Raw genomic sequence first — 25,252 nt, 5'->3', positions numbered from 1 at the left:
TAAAACTCCAGTCAGAGCTCGGTCTTCTGCTGCCTTCAGGCCTGGTGCTAGCCCTCCAAAGGACCTAGAGCTTAGGCTGGGCGTCTACACCTCTTTCCTCTGTCCTAGGGCTGGGTGTCTACACCTCCTTCCTCCGTCCTAGCATCCTGTCCCGTCCCCACCCCGCCCATCACACTGGCCTCTCTGCCTCTCAAACATACAAAGCTCATTCCTGCCTCTGAGGGCCTGCCATAGGCCTCTGCACTTGCCCTCCTCACCTCCTAGCTGCTCCCTCCCAAAGCTCTGAGCAGGTGACTTCATGACAGGTACTGGTCACCTGTTACCTCCTTAAGGAGCCCTCTTTGTGTTTTCTGCCGTATCCCCTGGAGGAGGTATGATTTCCATGGAACACCATGACTGTGCTCTTACATATTTGTCTAGGTCTGAAGCCTTCTTTTCCAGTAGAGGGAAGAGCGAGAGCATCTGGTTCAGTCATGGTCTGATAGAATGCCCGATGGACAGGCCTGCATGTGTATACAGCTCCAATCGCTGTATTTCCTGGGATATCTGAGGGATTTCCTAGGGTCATTTTGCTAATGCGCCAGCTTTGTGTCTAGGGACTGCAGTCAGAGCCCAGCTTACATGTGGCCCAGGTGGGTTACAACACTCCATAAAGAGTCTGCAAAATACAGCGAGCATGTTTGGAATCTTGGTAAAAGAACGAATGAGTCAAAGTGACCATGGAGGGTGAGAGAGGCCCTTACTCTTTCTTGGTCTTCCTTGGGCCCTGGTCTCACCATGGTGACCCAGGACCCCCCCCCGCCATCCCCCCACCCCACCCCCATCTTACCTGGAGCTGCTTGAGGGCTTTCTGGGCCTGTTCTGGCTTCTTGTATTCCACAAACCCAAACCCCATTGAGAGGAGCACTCCTGAAGGAAAGAGAGAGAGAGAGAGTGTAAGCCGGGTGGGGTGGGGCGGGGCCCAGCACCAGAGCAGATCACTCGGGAAGACTCCACAGGTGGACCTCCACTTATTTCTCTTTCCTTCTCACACCTCTCTTCCTTCAAACGAAGACTTAGCTCATGCTAAGAGACCTAGGACCAGGCATTAAGGTGAATCACAAATGGGGCAACATTGATCCCTGGGCCTCCTTGGCTCTTAACTAGTGGATGACTGACTAACCTCCTAAACAGATTCTACCCTTCACAGGGAGTAGGAAGTAACAGTGTGATCATGGCCACAGCAGCAGGCTCCATGGCTGTCCATTACTACTCAAGAACACGCTGGGCCAGCCCCTATGCTATGACCAATCCTGCTTAACCGAAGGAGACTCTGGATGGAGATGGCCCTGCCCACCCCTTGCAGGAAGCCAGGGGGAGGTCTGCCAGGACTCAGGAGAATTCCTGGGGCCAAGGAAAGGCAGGATCCAGCACAAGATTAATGAGTCGGTAGAATGTTCTAGAACTTATTCTTCTGGGTATTTCCCTTGGAAAACAGGATGGAAAGCCCAAGGTCAGCCATTTCTTGGCACCACTGAGAGTTCCAGAACACAGAGGTAGAGGCTTCAACTCCATACTGCTGCCCCATGGAGCTGTTTTAAAGCAGCTCACTACTAAGCACTCTAGAGGAAAGAGCCTGGTGTGTCAGTAGGTTTGCCAAAGAGCGGGAGGCTTGAGGCGGGCTGGGAACCACCATATAGGAGGGTGACATCTGGAAACCAGGGAGGAGCTGGAGATGCTATGGTGGGGTCCTTCACACACTCCTTCAGGAAGTGCCCTTGCTGGGTCATGGGGATAAATACCTGCTTTATTCTTCTTTTTGGAGATGGTACAGCTCTTTATAGCTCCTACTTTGGAAAACACCTGCAAAAGACAGGCCCGTCACCAGGCTGCCTTCCAAATGGAAGTGCGCAGCCACCACCACCGGTCCCTCACATGAATGAGGACCCTCCCCTGAGGTGAACAAAGGGTGGATGCAATGCTGCCAGGAGGCAGCAGACCGAGGTGTCCCATCCCTCTGTTCGACAAACTCACTTCCTTCAGTGTCTGCTCTGTGGAGCCGAAGTTAAGATTCTTAATGAACAAAGTGCACCCTGGGATGCTCTCTTCCTCTTCCTCCTCCTCCTCCTCTTCCTCCTCTTCTTCCATTTTGCCTGTGGAGGCCTCTGCTCCTTCCACCAAAGCCTTTTCACCTTCTGGGTCTGGTACTGGCCATTGACAAAGAAACCAGTGTGTTACACGTGATATTGCAAACTCACAGACAGCTCAGGACTTCAACCACAAAACTTGCTAGATTAAAGGGTCCTGAGACACTGTTGGGCTTCAGCGGAGGGAGAAAGAGAGGGAAGGAAAGAGGGGGAAGGAGGAGGAGAAAAGGAGAGAAGGGGAGTGAGAGAGATGGGATGAGAGAGGTGGAGCCAGAGAGAGGGAGGAAGACGGGGGGACTGGAGGCCCCATTTGAGAGAACAGAACACTGAACACAGACCAGAACTGTGAGTGCTGAACAGGCCTGACCACACTGACTTAACTTGAACATAAATTACCACATGAACATTGTCTTTAACCATGAACCTAAGCAAAATGTTGTTTTCATCAAAATTACAAACACTACCCCCGCCCCAAGGTACTTGATGAACTTCCAAACTAAAATCCAATTTGAAATCACTCAAAATTGTAAAATGGAGGTGCGGCCAGGGCTGAAAACAGATCACTCAATAACCCTGCCTAAGGGATTGGACCCAAAGCCCCTGGATGCATTGCTTTCAGAAATGTGAGTGAGGGCAATGCATGCCCTGGCTGACCACCACCAGAAAGGTCGCATGGGCCAACGGATAGCTGCTGTTCTTTGCCTTCAGTCCAGCTTCTGCATGTGGGCGGGACTTCCTGGTGCTCAGCACTGTCCATCTTCCCAGCCTTCTTCTGAAAGCCTCACTTACACCTGCTGTAACTGTCAGCCCACTTACCCATCCCCGAAAGCCCAATGGAAGTGACACAGTGACATTGTCACCTGACGCAGTGGGAAATACAGATGTGCCCTCAGCAATCTGTGGGCCTGGCCCAGAACCCGGATTCAAGCCTTGTCTTGCGGCAATGCCACCACAGCACAGCTGCTTCTACTTGCAAAGGCAAAGCTGAGGAAGAGAGTGGCTCAGGATGGAGAACGGGGAAGACTCAGAACAACAGTCTTACACACTGGTTCGCCTCAGCCTCAGACAAGGGAGATGCATGTGCCATGACCTCCATAAGGGACCATAGCACAAAACATTGAGCTCCAGAACATTATGGAGCCTTCTGTACCCGAACCCTAAATCTCAGGTTGTCTCAGGTTGGTGTAAGGAGTCACCAGGGCTAGGAAAGACATTTTCAATGTGAACAGTAGGGAAGGCGATGATGGGTCAGAAGGTATGTGGTCTGCTGCAGTGGGTGGGTGCCCTGTCTTGGTACTGCTCAATGTCTGACACTTGGAGGAGTAACCTCAGTGTGGTCAGAAAGGTGGAGTTTTCAAGAGGAGGAAAATGCAGGTGTTTTTAAAAAGTTAGTTTATCAGTTCTTACAACTTAAGTTGTAAGAGCTTTCAGCCTCAGCTGGGGCCAGCAAAAGAACCAAGCTTGCTGGCTTCATGCTCTATGCCCTGGCCTGTACCCCATTCCTGACCCTGAACTCGTCTTGCCCTCAGTCTGGATTTAGCTAGCTCTCAGCAGCATCCAGGGGACAGGAGTCTGACAGCCCCTGGCATGTGTACTGGGGACTCTGCCCTGAGCTCTGTCTCCCAGAGCATGCTCAGATGGTCACAGGTAGGTGACTTGGCTTTGCAGCTGGCTGAGCTGAGAAAGGATCTAGGCAGTGTCCAGACGGGCAGGACCCCCTCCCCTGAGCAGGCCAGCTGCTCCTAGCCCCAGCCTCAGGAGGTAGGGGACTTTGAGAATGGCTGGCACCTAGTTCTAGGTGTGCAGTTGGCCTGACCAGAACAGTTCCAATGAGCCAACCTACACCCTCCCCTAACACCAGGAAATGCAGGACACACTGTGGTGTGGCAGACCTTCTTCCCATAGCCTGGGCAGGGCTACTAGCCTCCCTACACTCACCCTGGCCCCTGGATCCTGAGATCCATGTGGACCTGGAAGGGAGGTGGGGAAACGGGGGTGGGAGGTGGGGGGTGGGGGGTGGGCTGGGGGCAGGTCATGGAGTTATTAAGACATGTGTAGGCCACACTGGTTCTGCCACGCACTCTCTGTGCCGAGGCCAGTGGCTGAATCCCTACCTTAGCACCCCATTTACAGTACGGCTGTGGTGGTCTGAAAGAAAATGGCCCCCATGGAGCCATAGGGTGTGGCACGATCATGAGGTGTGGCCTTGTTGGAAGAAGTATGTCACTACTGGGCTTTGAGGTCTCATATGCTTAAGCTATGCCAGATATGGCTCGCAGTCTCCTGTTGCCTGAAGATCAAGATTTAGAACTCTCTAGAACTCACAGTTCCTTCTCTAACACTGCCCGCACACTGCCATGCTTCCCATCATGACGGTAATGGTGACAGACTAAACCTCTGAAAGTGTAAGCCAGCCCCCAGGGAAACGTTTCCTTTTACATGAGTTAGCACAGTCATGGTGTGTCTTCACAGCAATGGAACACTATGACAACCATGTTTAATGAGACCAAGCACAGTGCACAGGCATATTGCACACACGTATGCATATGCACACACATATACATAGTGCACATGTATGTACACACTTCTGCACCCAGCACTGAGCTGTTCTGAAGTATGTGTGCCCACAGGTCTAAATATTGTCACTGGTCACCAACTGACCAAGTGACCTCCTTGCTGGCCCCTGGCTTGTCAGCATCTCACCCCTCATCCCTGCTTCTCCGCTTAGCTCACACCAACTGCTCCAGCCTCTTGCTGACTGCCAGACCTACCAAACCAGCACCTGCTGTGGAATCACTTTCCCCACTGGCTCCAGTCTGTTTGTCTCAAATGTGAGGGGAGCTCACCATGTGTAGAGCCGGGCCTGGGATAGTGACGTCCACGCCAAAAACACTCGTGGAAATGAGTCTGCCACACTCAGCCTGTGTCTGGAACACAAGACTGGCAACCATGCTTATGGTGTTTCTGAGTAGCTATGGAGTCACAGACCCCAGCTCAGACTTTGGGCTGAACATGCTTGAGTCATGCACATGCGCACTGCCCACATGTGTGAGCTCAGATCTCTAGGCCTCCCTCTTTCTCACCATCTAAAAGGGGCATCAAGAAAGGTTCTGGGAAAGACCAAGAAGGGACCAGGGAATTGGCCTGCCACAAGCATCCCAGAGGACTGTCCTGCCATCTGCAACCTCACCCCCTGTGCATACTGCAGATTGCTTGGTGAGCCCTCCTGGGTCACCGGAGGAAAAGCTGTGGACCCCCAATTCTAGGGGCAAAACTACACAAGGCAGGGAGCCCCCGCCTCCTCTGCCTGGGGTTCTGAGAAGGCCTGCCTGTACCACACATCCAGGGGACCTGGCCCCACTTTAGACCTCGCCACCAGCCCTGCTGTGGCCTGTGTCTGGGCCCAAGGGAGGCTGGAGGTGGCTAAGTGCCAGGGCGATGGAGACAAGGTCTTTTTAAAAAATGGTTCTGCTTTAGTCCCAAGTGGGGAGACAAAGGAGAGACAAAAAACTGGGCACCATGAAATCCAAATGCATGACAAGAAAGCGAGAAGCAGAGAGCGGGGAGGGGGAGAGAGGTGGAGGGCTGGGCAAGGGCGCAGGATGGGGTGAGACGGGCAAGGGCGCAGGATGGGGTGAGACGCTAGATGCAATGTGGGCTGCAGGGAGAAACCATTCCACCTCAGTCAGCACAATGACAGCCAGTCAAGGGTGGCCACAGGGGGCGTCATTAGAAGCCGGCTGTAGGATTCCCCTGCCCCTCCCCACTGGAGCTCCTGTGAGGCCCACAGCAACAGCCTGTTATCAGCAGCAAGCAGCTTTGTGGGACCTCCCCTGACTCACAGCCCTTTATCTGGAGGTGAGGGTCTTGGTTGTGGGGAGATAAAACACACTGTTCCTGTCCCTCAGGACCCATGCAGGGAACAGCAGCTCACTGCAGAAAAGCCTGCCCATCCCCCTCCTCCTTGCCTATGAAATCCTATTCCGGTCCCCAGCACTCTAGGTCTTCACCCTACAGGGATGGGAGAGCTGGTGGTACCTCGGGAACAATGTGCATGGCAGTGTAAGGGGGCACAGGACAATACTCCAGACAGGGGTGAGGGGACATGGGAGGACACTCTGGGCAGGGGTGAGGGGGCACAGGATGACACTTGAGGAAGGGTTGAGAAGGCAGGGAGTGATACTCTGGTCAGGGGACTATGAAGTCAGACAGGATGAGAAAAGCCACAGAAGGTCAAGGTGGCTTTGGGAATGGGCAGAGGGATGGTGTAGGCCTAGTGCATCTGGGCAGGGTCTAACTAGGGACAGCTTCCTGGTCCTTCTCCCAGGTCTAAGGTTGTCTTGGTGTAGGTCATAGACCATGGCCTTGGAAAGTAACCCCTCAGGGTCAGGCCCTGGTAGGGACAACAAGCGACAGAGTACTAACCCCAGACCCCAGATCCCAGTGTCAGGAAAACTCTCTAGCTGCAGAGGAATGTCTACACTCAAGGCCGCCAGTGATACTACCCAGTCCACCTCAGCCACTCCACCTGCCCCTCACCTGGCCAGCAGGAAGGTGCTGGGGAGCAGGCTGTGTGGATGTAGCCAGCCGGCGGCTGACACACAGCTCTATGTGGCTACGAGGGCACTGTGATGCCACTTGGTTTCCAGCCTGTGGGTGACAACAGTAACCTTGGGCACCTTGGTGGCCATCACCCATGTTACAGACATAAAAACAGCTCAGAGAAGGGAGGCGCTCCCCCAGCCATGGCAAGGAGCAGGAGCTTCCCACGCACTGGAGAGCACGTACGTTTCCCCTGCAGTGCCACTGTTGTGAGTGTAACTCAAGGTCCCACTGACTACACACAGACTAGAGCCACAGCCACCTAAGTCACCTTCGCACATCACAGTGTCACTTACCACTCACTGGTTGGGGCCACCAAACCCTGGAGTCAGTCTCAAACCTCACATGTACCAGAGGCTCAGGACACAAGCACCGCCATAGCGCAGCCCTCCCTGCAGAGGGGTGAGACACATCCTTCCCACAATCCTTCACTGCCTTGGCATCTACCTATACAGTGGGCCTGCCCTCTGCCTAGGGCTACATGCCCACATGCTGGGCACCAGGGTGCTGTGATAGCCTGGCCAAGATGGAGATGACGGGGAGAAACTAAAGTGCAGATTCTGATGTTTACCAGCATCACCGTAAAAGGGGAGAGATGCATCAGGATAGGGGAGCAGAGCCACACAAGACCTTTGTGGGTGATTTTGTGCCTCACAGCCCTGACACTGCTGCCTCCTGGGGTATGTCTTCAGGAACCCTGGCCCTAGCTAATTTTCATGCTCGACAGTGAGTATTTGCTTTTATGCCAAAAAGTACCACCCAGGCTCAACTGTAAAGGCAGCTGGAGGCCTGGGGTACAAAGAGGGATCCCCAGGAGAGGTGGCACTTGCAGAATGTCCACAGCCTGAGGTCCCAACCCCCAACACTAATGATCAACAAATGCAGGACTACAAGAGGAAATGTCTCTGGATAAGATTGTGAGCAAGTTTGAGGGGACGGACCTCTGGTCTGAGAGACAACCATGCTACCTCCTGACAGATGCTAGGAAAGGGTATCCAGAAGGTCAAACCAGCTACCTGAGCATGATAACCACAATGTGTGAGGGTCAAAGAACAGAGACAGGGAAGTGACGGCCCACAGGGAACTATGGCCTCTGAATGACCCTCAGTGACAATGAGCAGAGACATCACTCAGCCTGGGCGAGGATCTGAACCCTCCGTCTGCCAACGTCTGCCAACCTCGGTACTTGTCTTTGCTCTTCTTGCTGCAATAGATTCCTATGTGCGTATGCTTGAATATACAGAAACCACAGAAAATGGGCTATGGTCTACACACCTGCAACCCCAGCCTGAAGGCCCAGCACTCTGGGGTGGAGGCAGGAGGACCTGAAAATCAAGGTCTCAAGGTCATCCTCAGCTAACAGGAAGCCTAAGACTACCCTGAAGTACATGAGAATATCAAACCAAACCCAAACAATAAACAATAAATCCACACAGCACCTGGACCTCCACAGTGCCTACTCCTTAGCAGTCTCACAGGTCCTCAGGCACTCCTGAGCATCAGTCTGGATGAGGGAGAGTTGTCCTGTACCTAATGTCAAAGATGGCCCCCGCCCCTGCCCACAGTGAGGCACCAGCTAAGGGGACCACTGCTGTTACCTATCCAGACCACCAGGGGGCACTATGACACCAGAGCTGCTACAGAGGAGTCATCTATCTCTTCCAGCAGGCACCACTCATGCTGGAGACAAGGTCCTCAAAGCCTCTTTCAAATCCCAGTCAATACACTCAAAGATTCCGTCTTTATAACCTTCGGCCAAGAAATTAAAATGGCCACCTCTAGTGACACAATCCTAAGGGTCACTAGACATGCCTATGAAATCTATCTGCAGGCAGAATGAAGGACACCTGGCCAGTGGCCTAATGGCGGTCGCCCCTCACCCCTGCCCTCCTCCCAGCACTGCCCGCCGCACGGTGACCCCAGACTCTGCTCTCACCAGTCTCCTGCTCCGCCTCGGCTTTCTCTGCAGGCTGCTCAGGCTGGGGGGCTGTGCTGAAGACACCAATTGGAGCCCACTCCAGGTACAGGGGGGCATGGTGGAACTGTAGAAACAGAGGTGCCAAGGCTGTGGGTCCCCATCAAAGACCTAGCTAGAGACTCAGGGCTACCTGGCAGGAGAAGCTAGGTACAGAGCCCTTCCTGCACTGGCAGGGCCCAGGACCCTTCATACAGCCAGGTACCTGAGCACAGCGTGCAGACACTAATGTAAGACACGGGTTGTGAAGCACAGAAGTCCCAGGCAGACAGAAATTCCTTGTACTGAACTGAATAGTGCCTTGCCAAGACACAGTTAAGTCTCGACCTTGAGCCCCAGCCTGTGGCTAACCCAGGCAGTAGGAGCTGAATCTTGGGGTGCGACTGTGCTATCTGGCTGGTCTGCTAAGTTTAATACAGAAGTCTGGAAGGTGGATGGAATGGGATGGGCAGAGGTGACTGGGTGAGACTGAACTGACAGTCAAGCTGTGAGACCGGAATCCACTGTCTCATGACACAAAGCTGGCAGCCCCTTGTCACAACAGCCTTGGAAGCTCATATCTGCTATTTTCTTTTCTTTAATCAAAAGTCAGAAGGCAGCTCCGGGTACAGCAGTAATGTACACCATAGGGCAGCAAGCTCCAAGAGGGAAGGTGGGTTTGTGAGGAGCCTGTGTGTGCGAGGCCCATGCCAGCCTGGGGGCAACTCTAGCTCTTGGAGTCTCTTTGGTGCCCCACCAAGATCAGTGGCCATACCTTGGAATAGGCCAGCTGCCTGAAAGCCTTGCGGGCCTCCAGCGGCTCCAGGAACTCTACGATGGCCGTGATACCACCTTCAGGCAGAAGGACGCGGCCCAAGCTGCCGAAGCGACTGAAGATCTCTTGTAGCTCGGCCGCCAGTGTACCCGCTGGGAGGTTCTTAGCCAGGATCACAGTCTTACTTCGCTCCGCTGCTGCCTGGGGGGGAAGATGAACATGTGGGGGACAACAGGAGGGTGACCTCTGCATGTGTCAGTACTGGACACTGGTGGTAGCCTCAGCAGAGAGGCCCCATCAGGGTCCCTAGCAAACAGGCTGGGAAGGCTGAGCTGGGGTTGGAGGTATTGGGGGCATTCATCACAGGTTTCTTGCTCACTCCAAGTCCCATAGACAGCTTTGCAGAGGACCACACCTCTCATAATTCACCCCAAGCCACCTGAGTCCAACAGTCCCCAACCACAACCCAGACTGGAGATCCCAAGGTGGCCGGCCTATGGGCTTCCAAAGGACAAGAGCAACATCACAATGTCCAGGCTCCTTTCTGGCAGCGCAGACCTGTCCCCTATGTGTGGAGGGCAGGAAGACCTAGGGACTTTCATCCCTGAGTGCACCCTATCCTCTGCAGAAGACAGTCTGAGGGACCCAGTCCTGCAGGCTTCCTCTTGGCTCAGGCTCCCCTCACCCACAGGATTCATCTCTCCAGCCTCCTAGGAAATTCTATCCTAGCTCTGCTCACTATGGACTCACTATATGCAGTAAGGACTCACTATGTGCAGTAAAGACTCACCTGGCTGAAAGAGTCCAGGCAGACACCATTGTCGATAAGGAAGCTTCGGACCTCCTGGACCAGCTGGGTCTCCCCCAGAGCCACACGCACAGCCACGCTGCCCTTGGTCTCCTGTGGGAGGGAAGGGAAGAGGCCCAGGTGCTGTCAGGAGGTGGTTCAGAGGGAAAGGCCCGTGTCCACACCCATAATTCTCCAGACTAGAGGTCCCCAGGACTCAGACTCCTCTGGACATGCAGAGTAAACCTGGGAGCCCTTTGCTCCTCTCCAGCTTTGCCTTGCCCCATAGCTCGCGATGCCCTCCCCTGGCTTTCCTCGGGGAGGTGGCCCTTCTGTTCCTCCTACAGCTCATTGCCTGGAGGAGCTTCTGAAGCGCCAACCTCAGCCTGAGCCAGCTCCTACCCCAACCTTTCCTATCACATCTGGAACCTTGCTGAATGGCCCAGTGGGCCTATGACCACGCCTTCGTGTCTCTCTCCAGTAGAGGGCACCAAAGAGCAAGTCCCCTTCTGTCCTGGGCATGGCTGACATTTGAGCCACAGAAACTGTCCCCTTAACTTAGGTCAGGCTATGGCTGCTCAAAACAGTGGTCAGTGTCTGTAAATGTGACCCACTCCATTCAATCTCCCATCAAGTGTTAAATACACACCAGACCAGGACGAATAAGGAAAAAATGGCTCAGGCTGTTTTCCTGTTGAGCGTATGTTCCAATCATACTATTTTAGATATGTTGACTTACGCCATGAAAATTAACCCTTTGCTTCTCTGAAATACAATCATTATCACATATGTGGTATGTTCAGTGTTCAGGGACAGTGCTGAGCCTGTGTCTGGGGAGAAGGGTAAGTGACAAGGGAGGGGAGGAGCCGCAAGCAAAATCGCCAGGCATTCTCTGCAGACCAACACATGGCAAGCATGCTCCTATCCCAGGCTTGGCCTAAGGTAACTCAGCAGCTGTCCAGGCCCAGACACCTGCCCTGGGAAAGAGAGGCTATGAAATAAACCACGGAGAGCCCTTCACTCACATGGTCAAACACTTGGCTCTTGCTGGCGTTGTACTTCTGTGCGATGGCATCAGCCACAGCATTGGGCCCCATAAACAGAGTGTTCCAGTTGTGAGAGCTGAGGAGTATGGGCAGAACAGAGGACACATGGGGGTCAACAGGCGGGTTCCTTTTTCAGAAGCCTAAGCACCCCTCCAACCCCACCCCAGCTCCCTGCCATGGACCAGGCATGCAAGGCCTGAAGACAGGCAGACCAAGGAACCCAGGTCTCAGATCTGGGCAGGGACTCTGCAAACATGCTCTCCTACATCTGCACCATGTGCAGGCAGTGGGGAAACCCTGTTCTGCTCTCCTCATCCCACAAATGGCGAAACTGAGGCCTAGAAAAGTCATGGATGAGGTACACAAGAAGAGTGGAGGGTGGGGTCAAGGGCAGCAGACCCTGGCGCTGGGGCTCAGTGACCACTGTGGAGTTGACAAGGACCTGGAGCTGCTGGCTTTGTCCATGGCTTCCTTCTTCTTCTTGTAAGAGGATCCTGGGGTGCTGGCCTCCTGGCTGGCTTCCTTCTTGATGGTGGAAGGTAGGACATGGAGCATCCTGCCCTGGAGGGGATGGAAGGAGGATGTAACACAGCTCCACCCTCAAATCTGCCACCTCAGGTCACAAGTGCTAGATCTATGTCTGCCTGGAGGGGGACAGCAGAGGGACCATGTGGCTTGGGGCAGTTCGGATGAGAACGCCCCCAGAGGCTCACATATTGGAATGTTTGGTCCTCAGTTTATGGAACTATCTGGAAAAGATTAGGAGGTGTGGCCTTGTTGGAGGAGGTGTGGCCTTGAAGGAGGAGTCACTGGAGGTGGAATTTGAGGTTTCAAAAGCCCACACCATTTGCAGTTAGCTCTCTCTCTCTGTGCCTCATGTTTACTGATGGAGGTGTGCTCTCTCAGCAGCTGGTCTACTGGCACGCTCCCTATCCTGATGGTCATGGACTCACCCTCTCAAACTGTAGGCCCCCAACAGTTTAAGAATAAGACTTAAGACTCTCCATCCCTGTGACAAAGGGACCTGTCATTGTGATGAGGCCGGCTGACACCACTGCATACAGCAGACATTGTTCGTGTTTTTAAAGATTTACTATTAGAGGGTGTTAAGAGTCTCTGGAGCTGGAGACCCAGGTGGATGTATGTGGCCCAGCACAGCTTTTGAGAACTGAACTTTGTTCTTCTAGAAGAGTAGGAAATTGTGGGACGTGAAAGGTAGCTTGGTCCCTGGTTGAGCTAAGGCTTGAAGCCCCAGAAACCCTGACAGCAGGCACTTTGCCTATTCCTGGCACCAGGCCCATCACTAGCTGCAGCCCCCCATAGATTTGTGGCCATCAGTCACGTAAGGGCAACACCTCAAGCCCCTCCACAGGTAGAGGATGTGACCTGTGGTCACGTAGTCTCAAGACAGCTCCACTGTAATAAGGCACCTAAAGGTCTGGAGGCTTAGCCAATAAGCTTTCCTTCCCAGACACTCCTCCCTGCAAAAGGTATTTAGCCTCAGGCCCGCCCTGAGAAGTGGGGTGTTGTTTTACACATCCACTTTCCACCATGACAATAAATGTCTTAAAACCACGGACTGCCTCTTTTCATCTGGATCCACTGTGGGGAGCCATGGAGAAGGCCTTCGCCTACAGAGCTGCCATCTAATCTCCAACAAAAGACCTCTCTGTGCTCCCAGTCATGGCCACCACCAAACCCAGCCCGTGCCTGCCATCACCATCAAGCCAAGGACTATCACTGTGGGACCATCTGGGGCTCCCCCTTTCCTCCCTGGCCCTGGGCAAAATCCAGCCCTTGGGCCACCACTCTATTCTTAGCTCTTCTGCGGCATCCAGTGGCACCTGGATGTCCAAGAGCCTGAGACGCAGATGTCCCTGGCCTTGTTGCAGGCCCGGGGACCCCAGGCCCCCTGAATCAGCTCCGGCTGCCCTGTGCCTCAGACTGTGCTTCCCTACACCTAGAGCGGTGTCCTGGGGAATTCACTACAGCCCAACACCCACCCAATGACAGCGTGGGGTAAGCGGGGTCAACTCCCATATCCTGCCTCCCAGAGCAGCTGTGCCCTGTGGCAGAGTGGACATGGTACCTATAACCCTAAAGGAAATGTTGAACTTTTTTTCCTTTCGTTTTCTTTTTTTTGGCTTTTGAGACAAACCCTGATTGGCCTGGAATTCCATTTGTAGACCAAGCTGACTTTGAACTCACAGAAATCTACCTGCTTCTGCTTTGTGAGTGCTGTGGGCCCACTCAGGAAGTGCTCTAACTGCTGAGCCACCTCGCCAGCTCTGGAAACTGTCTACAGTGCCCACAGCTCCACGAACCTGCATCCTGTCCTTTTCTGTCTTTCCAGTGAGAGACCAGGAGGTCTACGCAGGTGGACGTGGGTCTAGCCTGATAACAATGACGTCTATAAACATGAACAAATAGGCCACACAGGAAGCCTGAGACTCGGGCAGGTGCGCTGTGCCCACCGCCTGCTGCCACGGGCAAACAGCCTGAGCGCTTGGGCACACCCTGGCTACCAGACTTGCAGCTTCATCTTTTGCCAAGGAACTGTTTCAGAAGCAGTTTCATTTGACAAATATTCTGTAAGGAACCAACGTGTGCCAGGCTGTGTGCCAGGCTACCATGAACAAACAGCAAATGGCAAGGCCAGACTACTGCCTTTAGAAATCTCATCCTCCGAGGAGCTCAGCCCTGTGAAGGTTCTGTGCCCCAGTGTAGGGGAATGCCAGGGCCAATAAGTGGGAAAGGGTGGGGTGGCAGGCATGGGGAGGGGGGAGGCAACAGGGGTTTTTGTTGTTTTTGTTTGTTTCTTTATTTTTTGGAGGGGAAACTGGGAATGGAGAACTTTACATGTAAATAAAGAAAATATCTAATAAAAATAAATAAATAAATAAATAAATAAATAAAAGAAATCCCATCCTCCAAATGTTCACACGCGCGACAGCACAGTAGGCCACTGTGGGCTTTCAGGCCTGCAGTGCCCAGACACACTTCCTTGAGCCCAAGAGGCTGACTAGGCCTGAGCTAACTTACCTGGAATACCTGCCCATCTACCTCAGCATAGGCCTTCACAGCGTGCTCAGGGAACATGAAGGTGACGAAAGCAAAGCCCTTGGGCTTCTTGGTCAGGCTGTCAATGGGGTAGTGGAGCTCTGACAGGGGGCCTGCAGATGGGAAAAGGGTCAGTCAGTTGTAGGTTGGAGCACTGGGCAACAGAACTGCAGGGCCCTGGCCAGGCAATGGGCTGGACTGGTGAGATCAATAAATGGCTGTTGTGGAGCAGCACGGTGAGTGCCAGCCAGCTTACCAGCCCAGAGCCGAAGGCATCTGTGAGTCAGTTCTCTGGAGAGGTACGGGCTGTACACTCACTCAATCCACATGGCCTTCCTCTGGGACATGTCACTTATCAACACAGGCTGTCCTCACCTATAAAGTGCCACAAGATCCCTGGCTCACAGGACAGGTGTGGGGTGAGCTGCAGCCAACAGTGCCCCCTACAGGCAGTGCCATGTAGATGCCACAACATCACCATGCAAAGGAGGCAGTGCTTGCTACTCTAAACACAGGATAGAATCATGTTCCCACAAGTCCCTGTCTTCCCAAATGGACACTCATAGTCTAGACAAACCCTCGTCTGTCTGGTTTGGCCGTATCAGCCAGGGCGCAGGAGGGTCTGCCTGGCACAACAGTGGTGGCCACACTGGGAGGTTTTAGCTCAGAGAAACTATTCTGTTACTGCTGTTGTCGTTTTTTTAGGCTGAAAACTTGGTGGCCTGTAGGTGACAAGGCTGTATTTTACCTGTGGAGTCAGGATTATTACACAAAGGGCAGCAAGGCTCTACATGGGGCTGGAGTCCAAGCACTTGCAGCAAGCCTGCAGTACCTCTTCTGTCTGTTCTAAGGACAGGCTGGGTGTGGAGGCTCAGAGACAGGATGGGCACCTGGAGCCTCCTTTCCTGTCCTGCCTCAGGCTCCACAGTGTCTAGGGAAGATGGGAGAGCAGTGTGGACAGCCTGGGAGACACCACCCTCTCCTCTGCTCTCTATTCTGAGAGTGAAGAGAGGCCTGTCCACAGGACAGGGCTGCTGGGAGACCCTCAGCAGTAGGGTGCTTCGTCTTGTTTCTACAGAGGAGCCTCTAGCTGATGAACACAGATGTCACCCAGGACCAAGAGGAGGCAGCACCCACCGTAGGCAGAGAATAGCTTCTCTAGGTCCTCCTCAGAGCTGGTGTATGACAAGTTCCGCACAAAGAGCCTCCCAGAGTCAGCCAGGTCTTCCTCCTCCTCATTCTCCCCGAGCGTTCGGCCTTGCCAGGGGGTGGTGCTCTTTTGGAGAGCACGGGCAGTGGGGGCCTGCTTTTCCCTGAACACCTCGATATAGCGCCCACCTGCATGAAGACAAGGGTCAGGGCTGTGGTGTGCCTCTCGAGGTCCCCTCAGCCTCTGGTCTGCTGCTGCTCAGAGCCTGATGTCCCTACATGTGATCCTGTCTGCAGCTTAGTTTCCCAAGCCGCAGCTGCATCCACTGGGACTTCACTTACCTTGGCAGTACAGTCAAGGCCCTGGGGAGCTTGTGGGCCATCCCAGACCACAGGAGTTGGCAACTGGGTTCTGGGGCCTCCCCACAACCCCTGTGGCTGATCTGGGACAGCGTCACATGGCAACCTACCCTGGGGCATTGATGGAGTGACCCATTGCCTGCACAGCAAGTCCTCGGTGCCCTGCCCCACTTTAGCTGGCACCCATCCTCCTCATATAGTCAGTGCTCCATTGGCACTCACCACCTGACCTCACAGGACTCCCTTCCTCCCTCGGGGAGACGTTTCTATCAGTGGTCTATACCCACCTCCCAGCCAAGTCAGCCAGTGTCACAGGCTGTTATGAAGCCCCGGCAAGCTGCTCCAGGAGAGCAGAGCATGGGGCAACACAGCGTTCCCTGCTCTACACGCCATTCAGACCAATGGCATCATCTGCCCACGCCACCCACGACTCTCTGTGGTCACTCTGTGGCTGCTCCAGGGGGAGGGACTGTAGACTCCCTGCTCTCTGCTGGATCCCCAGGGCCCAAAACTATCTCAGCACCACCGTGTGACATCAACATAAGGGACGGTCCTCACTGATGCCTGACACTCCCTTACCCATGTATTCACGGTTGCACTTCAGAGCTTTCTTTACTTCTTCTTCACTGCTGAGGTCCACGAAGACATACCCTGAGTAAGGACATGGACAAGGAGAGTCACTGGCTGTCAACCTCCAGAACACCCACACACACACCCTACACCTCAACAGCTTCAGACCTGGGGGCTGGCTGTGTGAGTACAGATGTGGATCCCAAGAGTGACTAGCAGGCCTTCCTGCCTGTCCCAGCCCCATAATGTTCCTGAACAAGCTCTAGAGAAGGCGGCTGGAGGCTACACTGTGACTCAGTTCAAGACGGTCAGGGCCGCCATCATGACCACTGTCCCTGAAGCTCAGATCCATGCCCGGAATCCTTCCTGAGGTGGAGCCTGACCCTATGAGGCAGCAGAGCTGGGCCATCCCTTCCCTAGAAGAGTTAAAGTCACATGTCCCAGGTCACAGGGCTATCTCATGGCTATGCCACAACATGTCCCAAAACCCAAGGGTTTTCCACAAGCAAGATGAGGCTGTTCTTCCTGTCCAACCCTCTCTTCTGTTCTCTGCAGGGACCCCACCTACCCACAAAGTACTTTACCCACTTCAGGCTCCAGGAGTCTCCCAGGGGCAGACCAGCTGAGGAACTATTCTTAATCGGATCCGGCCTCCCCAGCCCAGCTGGCTCTCTTCCTGCTCCCTCCCTGGTTACATGTCGTAACCAGGGCACCACCCTTAGTAGCTACCACAGTTCCCACAAAGTGGGCAAGGCAGCTCTCAGTGACAGCGCCTCAGTTCCTCACTCCTGGGTAACAGGCTCACCCCACAGTGTCCAGGTACTGAGGATGATCCTGACTGAGGTGACAGGGCTCCTAAGCAGCTAAGCTGGGATGAAGCCCTCTACCCTACACTGCCCTCTTCAGGAATTAAAGGTATGGAGAACAGGCTTGGTACAAGATACAGTAAAGCTAAGAGGGGTGTTAGGGAAGAAACAAGCCGTGGGATGGCGACTAGGCTGCCCCTGATGCACAAGCACTTTCTTCCCCAGATGCTCTGCCCAGGCAGCCTCTTCCTGCCAAGGACCCCTCACAGCCCGCAGGCTGGGGTTTCTCTGTAGCCACAGGGCCTTGGTGTGGCTCTGTAAAATGCAGCTACGCTACTGCTGTATCTCTGACAGCCTTCTGGCCTCCCCCAGCGCCAACCCTGGCTGATCACCAGACTCTCTGCCTTCTGACAGCCAAATCAAGTAAGTGCTCTGGGGCCAGGAGACCCTGGCCCATGGCCAGCAGCCCTAGTGCTGCCAGAGTGGCCTTTCTGTCTCACCTGTTTTGTTCCCATGAGCATTTCTCACTATTCGGATGGCCACTGGCTTCAGAGGAGCTAGAAATTCCATGACGTTTTTCTGGAATGAAAAGAAATGTTTTCCCTTCTGTCTTTTTCTTTTTTAAAAAACAAGTTTAGTATTTCGTTAGACCTGTTAAAAATTCTCTTAGCATTTTCTCTTAGAATTTAAAGCACTGGACAACTACACTAGGGATGTGGCTCAGGGGCCAAGTGCTTGCCCCCAGTTCCTCAAAACAGAGATAAGTGCCTGCCCACTGGTCTCATGGTACCTGTTAAGTTATCAATACAGTATGCAGCTGGGGCTTGAACTCAGGTCCCCCAGGCTTACACAGCAAGCGCTCTGCCCACTGAACTATCTAGCCCCATGCCCCCTCCCTTTTTAACAGCGAGCCTCCAGCCTGGCACGAATGGGAGGGAATGGAAGCATTCTTCACACTGCCATGCGTCCCCTTCTCATGTCAGCATCCCTGAGCCCTGCTCCATCTGGCTCCTGACTTCACCTGATCCTGGTGCACCCACCCTCCCTTTCCAAACACGTACCTCAGTGACATTGAATGGGGCTCCCCGGAGCTTCACAGTGTAGGGGGTAGTGGGTTCCTTCTGGCTGGCTGACTTCTCTACCTGAGGGATCACAAAGAGGAAATAGTTGTGGTGAGTATCTGACGCTTATGTGGCAGGTGGTGGCTGGGACACTCTGGAGCTGCCAGAGAAGCTGGGGAAGGCCACAAGAATCCCTGTTTACTGTGAGCTGTGCCTGGATGGAGCTGGAAAAGGCAGTTGCACACAGAGCCTGGTAAGCCACCGGCCAGCACACCATCAGAGGCCCTGGCCCCAGGAAGGAACCTAGAGGCACCACTGAGGCAGGCCTTGCCCAGTGTCCAGCTAAGAGTACAATTCCACTATTCTGGAGTAACAACAACTTCCAAGGGCCTCTGCTCTTGATTTCTCCTTTGAAGCCCAAACCTGACCTGACTGGACCTCTTTCCCTGGCAAAGTCTATTCTGGGCTGCTGTGTACCCCAACTTCTTCCATCACACAAACCCCAAGAGTTGTGGCCCCACCCGAGTCTCTGCAGCAGAGAAGACCTTCTGGTGGGAGATGGAGGACCATCAAAGTCTCAGCCATCTTTGCAATCTGAGCTTCAGGCTCAGAGTACTGGCCCCGCCATCTCCCAGCTGTCACAGAGGGTGAAGTGCTGCTGCCTCACCTGAGCAGAGGACTGTAATGTGAATCACTGACTTGTGAGGGATATTACCCAGTATGCAGTGATATGCTCATCCATCTGCCATCTGTCAGTGATAAGCTTCCTCACATCTATCTATCTTGCTGCTAAATACAAGGCAGGACCCACACAACTCATCGATAACACAAAACTCCAACAGCAGACGGCTTCCTCAGGCCAATAGGGACCTAATCTGTGAGGACACCTATGGACAAGTGCCCTTCCCTTCCAGGCAATCCTCTAGGCAAAGGGCTGCAGGGGCCATAGGTGACCCAGGCCCAGCATATTCCTCAAGCCCTCACAGACACACACAGGCACAGACACAGACAGACAGACACAAACACACACACACACACACACCTTGCTAGCTGCTTCCTGCGGCCTCGGACTCCTAGGCATGGCTCCCCAGCTCACACCTCCTTGCTTGGCTGGGGAGGCAGGGGAGCCCTCCTCGTCCTCAGCCTCACTTCCTTCTTCACAGTTCACTGGCTGGTCTTCACTGTCCTCATCTTCCTCCTCAGAGGACACCTCAGCCTGCACCATCTTGGATTTCAAGTAGTCCATGTCTGACAGCTCCTTCTGCACGGCCGCCTTTGGCTGCAGACCTTGTTCCTCTGGAGATACAGAGGTCAGTGACCTTAGTGAGCAGAGACAACAGAGCCACCACGGCCAACGCCCTCACACATAAGCAGCTCTCGTCAGTGAGTTCTCTGACAGACAGTACTGGATGGACTTTACATGTCTTTCCATCCCATAGCACATGAAGATCTGTGGCTCCCTTTCACCCTCCTAGTCCCTTTCCAGCCTTCCCTCCCCCATAAGATTTAAGTGTCTGTGTGTGGATATGTGGATGTGTGCCTGTGAGTGCAGTGTCTAGAGGCCAGAAGAGGGCGCTGGATTCCCTGGGGCTAGAGTTATGCGTAACTGAGCCATCATGTAGATGCTGGGCACTGAACTCAGATCTTCTGGCTTAATGGTGAAGTCAATCTCCCCAGCACCCCAAGATCTCCCTTTTAGGTTCACCTTTAGACAATCTTTTATAAACATGTACAACACAGCTACCCCTTTCGCTTATGGCAGAGACTGCTCTAATCCATCTGTCAGGAAAATCCATGAGTGGACTACAGTCAGATATCAGGCGCGCGCGCGTGCGTGCGTGCGTGCGTGCGTGCGTGCGTGCGTGTGTGTGTGTGTGTGTGTGTGTGTGCGCGCAGCCATCCTTCATCCTTTACCCTTGCTGTCCCTGGTGAACAGTGTACTTTGCCCACAAGTACAAAGGACACCTGGTGTGACACACTCCAAGGATTGGGCTAGAGGAAGCTGGAAGGGAGCTACCAGGGAAGACTGACTGAGCGGAGGAAGATGACCCTCCCAGCACACTTGAGGCTACACCTCTGTTCAGCACCCTCCAAGGGTTCCCAGTGCTCAGGGTGGAGTTTGAACTCCCCTCCCCCAGCTCCATCTGCGTTAGATCCTGAAACTAGGACCACCTCTCAGGCCACTATGCTGTCCTTCCCTGAGACTCTCCTTTCTGATCCCCATTTCCTGTGTCTCTATCCTTAGTCCCACATTCTCATCTGTAAACCAGAAGAGCCCTCACCGTGGCCCACAGCTGTCTACATTCTGTGCTCTGATTGGCTGCTTACAAGCCACCATGGCCCATGAGGGCAGATACCCCACCACTACCCCCTAGAGCTATAGGATCCCTTCCAGGATGCTTTCCCAGCCCTGTCCTGCCTCCTTGGCATACCTGTCACCACACATGACCACCCCCCCCAGGAACTACCTGCCTTGCCCCTCTGCTTTCACCAGGGATGCCCCCTGCACAGGTGCAGAGATTCTTGGGGTCTTTTCCCCATTGCTGTGTCCCCAGAGCTGTCTGTGCCTGGCATACTGTACATGCTTGCTGACTATTGGCTGAGTCAGGTGACCAGATTCTGCCTAGAGGAGACACAGGCACACCAATGGATAGGCTGTCATTCCCCAGGATGACGGGAGGGTAGCACCTGGCTGGCCCTTTCCTGCTTAGTCCGGCATGGCCATGTGTACGGACAAGCATAGATCCTTGCTGTGGGCCTAAGGCTTGTTTGTACAATAGTGTACATATTTTCATGTTCCTCCTTCGAGAATGTCCTCTCTGCCAAGGTTAATGACTCCATGATAATTAGAGACAGAGTCTGGGAGGCGAGGGTGTGACTATGTCTCAGCAAAACAGTAGACTGCTGTGACCTTCAGGACAGCCGGTAAGACTGTGGGAAAGAACGCTGAGAGCATGAGTTCGAAAATACATAGTTTCTCAACTGCAAAAATATAAGGATGCAATGTGAACTGTGTAAGGAGCTTCACAGATCTAAAGCAACAGGGGCAGCTGCACTATGAGCCAGCTTGTGAGAAAGATAACAAAGGCAGGCAGATTCCTGACTTCAAGGTCAGCCTGGGACAGAGGGAGTTTAGGTCCAGGCCCAGGTGTGGTAGGAATGGTACCTACCAGAGCAGGGTCTCACCAGCTATCTTATTTCTGGTGCTTGTGCTGGCTGTCTCTTTCTAAGAATCAAGGCTCTAGGCTCAAGGGATGCTGATTCATGGGCTAACCACAAGGGAACCTGGGGTAAGGACTGAATTGATATGTAAATAAAGAACTGGGCTTTGATCTTCAAGAGATGAACTATCCAGAGTTTTTAAAATTGCAAAAAAAGCTATCTGGGGTGGGGGGTGGGGTGGGGAGGAAGCTGTGTGTAGATCTCCAGAGAAAGCAGAATGTAGAACAACCTGGACAGCTGTCGTGAGCGCGGGACCTGACTTTGAGTGCTTTGTCTCCATGCTCTCTGATACCCCTTTTCTCAGGAACCCCTCTCCAAGCCAAGGCTGGTCCTTGGCACTTTTCTTAGTCCTTGTCACCAGAGTGTCACACAAAGTGTCTTTTGCGTGTCTGTGCCAAGTACATGGTACTTGTGTCCATCAGGCCAAGGCCAGGTAAAGACCTACGCACTCCCAGGACGCACACTTACCTTCAGGGTCCTCTCCAGTTGGCTCCTCCTCACTCTCCTGCCCAGAGTCGGAGTTGGAATCAGAGTCAAAGTTCAGATAGTCACTTGATGGCTTGGTTTTTGCTTTCGGGAGCTCGGCCTCCAAAGCATCGTTTGCCCACGTGGCCACTTGGGTTCTCTTCTGATGAACTGACAGGAACTCCTGGAACTCGGCATCTTTCTTAAGCTGTGGCAATGCAGTGAGGTGGGAGAGGCAGGAGGAGGGGCAGGAGGAAGGAGATGAGGCAGAGCTTTAGCAGGCTCAGTTCTCCAGCCCTCCACCCTCTCCACCCACAGAACACTCACCTTCTCCAGGTCACTGGACACCTTTTTCTTCTTCTTGTCCTGAAAGTAGAAGGCAGACAGGCTCACATCGATGCTGGGGAAGGGAAGGGAATGCACGGTCCTGGGCGTACCCACCTTCCAAAACCATCCCAACTCCTTCCCAGCCAGAGACCACCCTGCCATCACTGGGCACAGGGCTGGGGGCACCACCTACATACTTTTTTAGTGTCTGAGGGAAGGGAGTCTTGCAATGGCTGCTTGGGCTGGCTTGGCTTCTGGGCATGTTTGCTCCAAGCTCGGGGCTTCGATGGGTCGCCAAAGGACTTGCAGAATTCTACCTGCATGGGAAAGAGAGCTGGCTTCCACAGTTGCTGAGGTCCCTAGGCATGTGTGAGTCCCCTTCAGCAAGGTGCATGGGTTTCCCAGAGTGCAGTGGTCACTGACCTGCTATCTGCTTTAAAGTGAATCGCTTTTGTCCCAGCCTAGACATTGTCCCCCCAAAGGTCATGCTGCCATTTACAGAGGACTAATTCTGTCTCCCATGCTCTCCAGCAGAAGATGACAAGAAGTGCTATTGTCCCCTCTGCTCAGACCAAAAAGTTAAAGTGGAGATTGAGTAGCCCAGGAAGAGGTGACAGAATGAGACTTGGGGTACATGGCGACTGGGAGCCCACATCACCCCTTAGGCCAACAAAGGATGTCTAGGAGGCAGCCCAACCCCTGCCTAGCACACAGCAACAGGGAGCAATAGCCATGAGTCAGGTGACTATTTACCACAAGGCAAGTTCAGTCACAGCAGAAAACAAGCCCAGGGTGCAGGGCAGTGGTGGTGTATGCCTTTAATCCCAGCACTTGGGAGGCAGAGGCAGGCTGATTTCTGAGTTCGAGACCAGTCTGGTCTACAGAGTGAGTTCCAGGACAGCCAGGGCTACACAGAGAAACCCTGCCTCAAAAAACCAAATAAAATAAAATAAAATAAAATAGCAAACAAGCCCAGGGTATCAGGGACAATGGGTGACCACAGGAGTGTAGAAGAATGCCAGAGATCACAAAGGAACTGATATATCCCTTGGCCCTGGCATCTCCAGTGAATTCTCAGAGGCAGCCTTTGGGAGGACACTCCCACAAGCCACGCCCAGATGTTCTAGGCTGTTACTGGTCAGCAAACCACTTTCTCCTAGCAACGGATGCCCCTGTAGAAGTAACTGCTTCTATCAGTTCTATCATACTTATCACTTGTGTACAGGGTACAAAGGTCAAACAACAGAAAAGAGGACAGCCAGAGTTAAAAGTACTTTAGTAATTCAGAAACTCAGGAGAGAGCCCAGTGAGCTGTTGGCCGACTCTCAGGCAAAGATGTTCAGGCACTCAGAAAGCTTTGTAGCCCTGAGGTAAGGCAAACTGTCTATGGCTGGCAGAACGAGACTCCCTCAGACTCACTGTGATCCGGGACATGTCAATAAAGCTCCGGTGGAAATGGTTCAGTGCTGCCTGGGCCTCCTCCTCCGACTTGAAACCTATGAAGCCGAACTTTCGGAACTTGCCATCTTTGGTGAACTTGAGGCTGCAGTCGGTCAGCGTGCCAAAGGCAGCAAAGAGCTGCCGGAATCGCTCCTCCTTCATCTAGAGCAGAGGGATATAATGAGAAAGGAGCTAGGGGGTGGGGGTCCCTGGAACAAAGGGACAAGTAAGCTGGAAGCCTAGAGGTCCTGGAGGGATACCCGAGAAGAGCAGGTGGCAACCCATACCTTTTTAAGGGTATCCAGATCCTGGCTCAGAGCCTGACACCCACTGAGCACCACTGAGTAGGCCATTCACTTATTTAATAAGGAAATGAAACTTCAAGGCACCTCAAATGGTTTTTCTCATCCTGTCCCCCTTGGAGGATAACATCAATTACAACTTCCCCCGCTGAGACTGTAACAGATACCCAACTGAGACTTATTCAAATAAACAAAGACTGTGGAAGCTATGTAAATGTTTGCTAACCTTGGGAGCCATTGAATAATGGAGCCCATTAAAGGTGCCCACACCCTGGTCCCCAGCACCTGGGGTTGCACTATAGTACACTGCAAAGGGGAGTGCTGCTCAGGCAGGCCTCACAACTAGAGATCTGCCTGTCTCATGTCCCAGTCCCAGCAGGGATATTCCATCACACCCAAATACTGCAAAAGAGATCTTTCAGATGTGTTTTAAAACCTGGTGATGAAGACAGGCATAGTCATGCACACCTTTAATCCTAGCACTCTGGAGGCTGAGGTACACAGATTTCTTTAGTTTGAGGCCAGCCTGGTCTACATGTTAAGTTCCAGGTCAGCCAGGTCTACTAAATGAGACCCTATCTCAGAAAAGGGGAAAAAAAAACTCTGAAATGAAGCTAGGTTTGCTGGGGAGGCAGAAGCAGGAGGATAGCAGGAGGATGACAGTTCAAGGTCAGCCAGGGCTACAGACTTAAGAGTCTGTTGTTTTTGGTTTGTTTTTTTAAAGCATCCCCCAGAACCAACAAACAAAAACCCAAGTGGGGGAGACCATCCTGGGTCTTGCATCCAAGTACTTCAGTGTTATCAGTGAGGTCGGAGGCTCAGAGTCTGAAGAAAGGTGGTGGGAAGAGAGGATGGTGAGGGAATCAGGAAATCATGAAAGTGTTCTTGATTTGGAAGACTGGGGTTGATGGCAAGTAGCCATTAGTCAGAGAGGACAATGGCCAGGAGACTCAAAGAAGCCTAAGAAGACCCACTGGCAGCCATGTCTGACCTACAACAGTGATGCAGTCATGTTGAAGGGTTAGACACTCCTGCAGACTTCCAGTGCCTGACAGTACCCTCCTATTAGGCTTGCTGACCTCCAAAATAGTAAAAATAAGAACAAACATACAACGGGCGGTGGTGGCTCATGCCTTTAATCTCAGCACTTGGGAGGCAGAGGCAGGTGGGTTTCTGAGTTTGAGGCCAGCCTGGTCTACA

The 25,252-nt window shown here is 53.2% G+C and overlaps 1 protein-coding gene across 1 annotated transcript in view; it reads right to left on the bottom strand.

Annotated features, from left to right (window-relative positions):
• Positions 1 to 25,252, bottom strand: part of Rbm19 (RNA binding motif protein 19) — an 85,591-nt gene that overhangs the window by 58,641 nt on the left and 1,698 nt on the right. The window contains exons 2-19 of the mRNA XM_031337658.1: positions 23,730 to 23,912; positions 22,508 to 22,627; positions 22,311 to 22,349; positions 21,987 to 22,191; positions 19,339 to 19,592; positions 18,297 to 18,377; positions 17,736 to 17,814; positions 16,439 to 16,510; positions 15,488 to 15,688; positions 14,333 to 14,463; positions 11,733 to 11,851; positions 11,270 to 11,366; positions 10,248 to 10,358; positions 9,458 to 9,658; positions 8,665 to 8,770; positions 2,014 to 2,186; positions 1,782 to 1,842; positions 830 to 909 (exon numbers count right to left, since the gene is read on the bottom strand). Coding sequence (XP_031193518.1) covers positions 830 to 909; positions 1,782 to 1,842; positions 2,014 to 2,186; positions 8,665 to 8,770; positions 9,458 to 9,658; positions 10,248 to 10,358; positions 11,270 to 11,366; positions 11,733 to 11,851; positions 14,333 to 14,463; positions 15,488 to 15,688; positions 16,439 to 16,510; positions 17,736 to 17,814; positions 18,297 to 18,377; positions 19,339 to 19,592; positions 21,987 to 22,191; positions 22,311 to 22,349; positions 22,508 to 22,627; positions 23,730 to 23,912 — 2,313 coding nt within the window. The remainder of the gene's footprint in view (positions 1 to 829; positions 910 to 1,781; positions 1,843 to 2,013; positions 2,187 to 8,664; positions 8,771 to 9,457; positions 9,659 to 10,247; positions 10,359 to 11,269; positions 11,367 to 11,732; positions 11,852 to 14,332; positions 14,464 to 15,487; positions 15,689 to 16,438; positions 16,511 to 17,735; positions 17,815 to 18,296; positions 18,378 to 19,338; positions 19,593 to 21,986; positions 22,192 to 22,310; positions 22,350 to 22,507; positions 22,628 to 23,729; positions 23,913 to 25,252) is intronic.

This window comes from Mastomys coucha, unplaced genomic scaffold, assembly GCF_008632895.1.
Source record: "Mastomys coucha isolate ucsf_1 unplaced genomic scaffold, UCSF_Mcou_1 pScaffold22, whole genome shotgun sequence".
In the NCBI taxonomy this organism is placed as follows: domain Eukaryota; kingdom Metazoa; phylum Chordata; class Mammalia; order Rodentia; family Muridae; genus Mastomys; species Mastomys coucha.
This window is presented reverse-complemented; position numbering and strand designations above follow the sequence as displayed.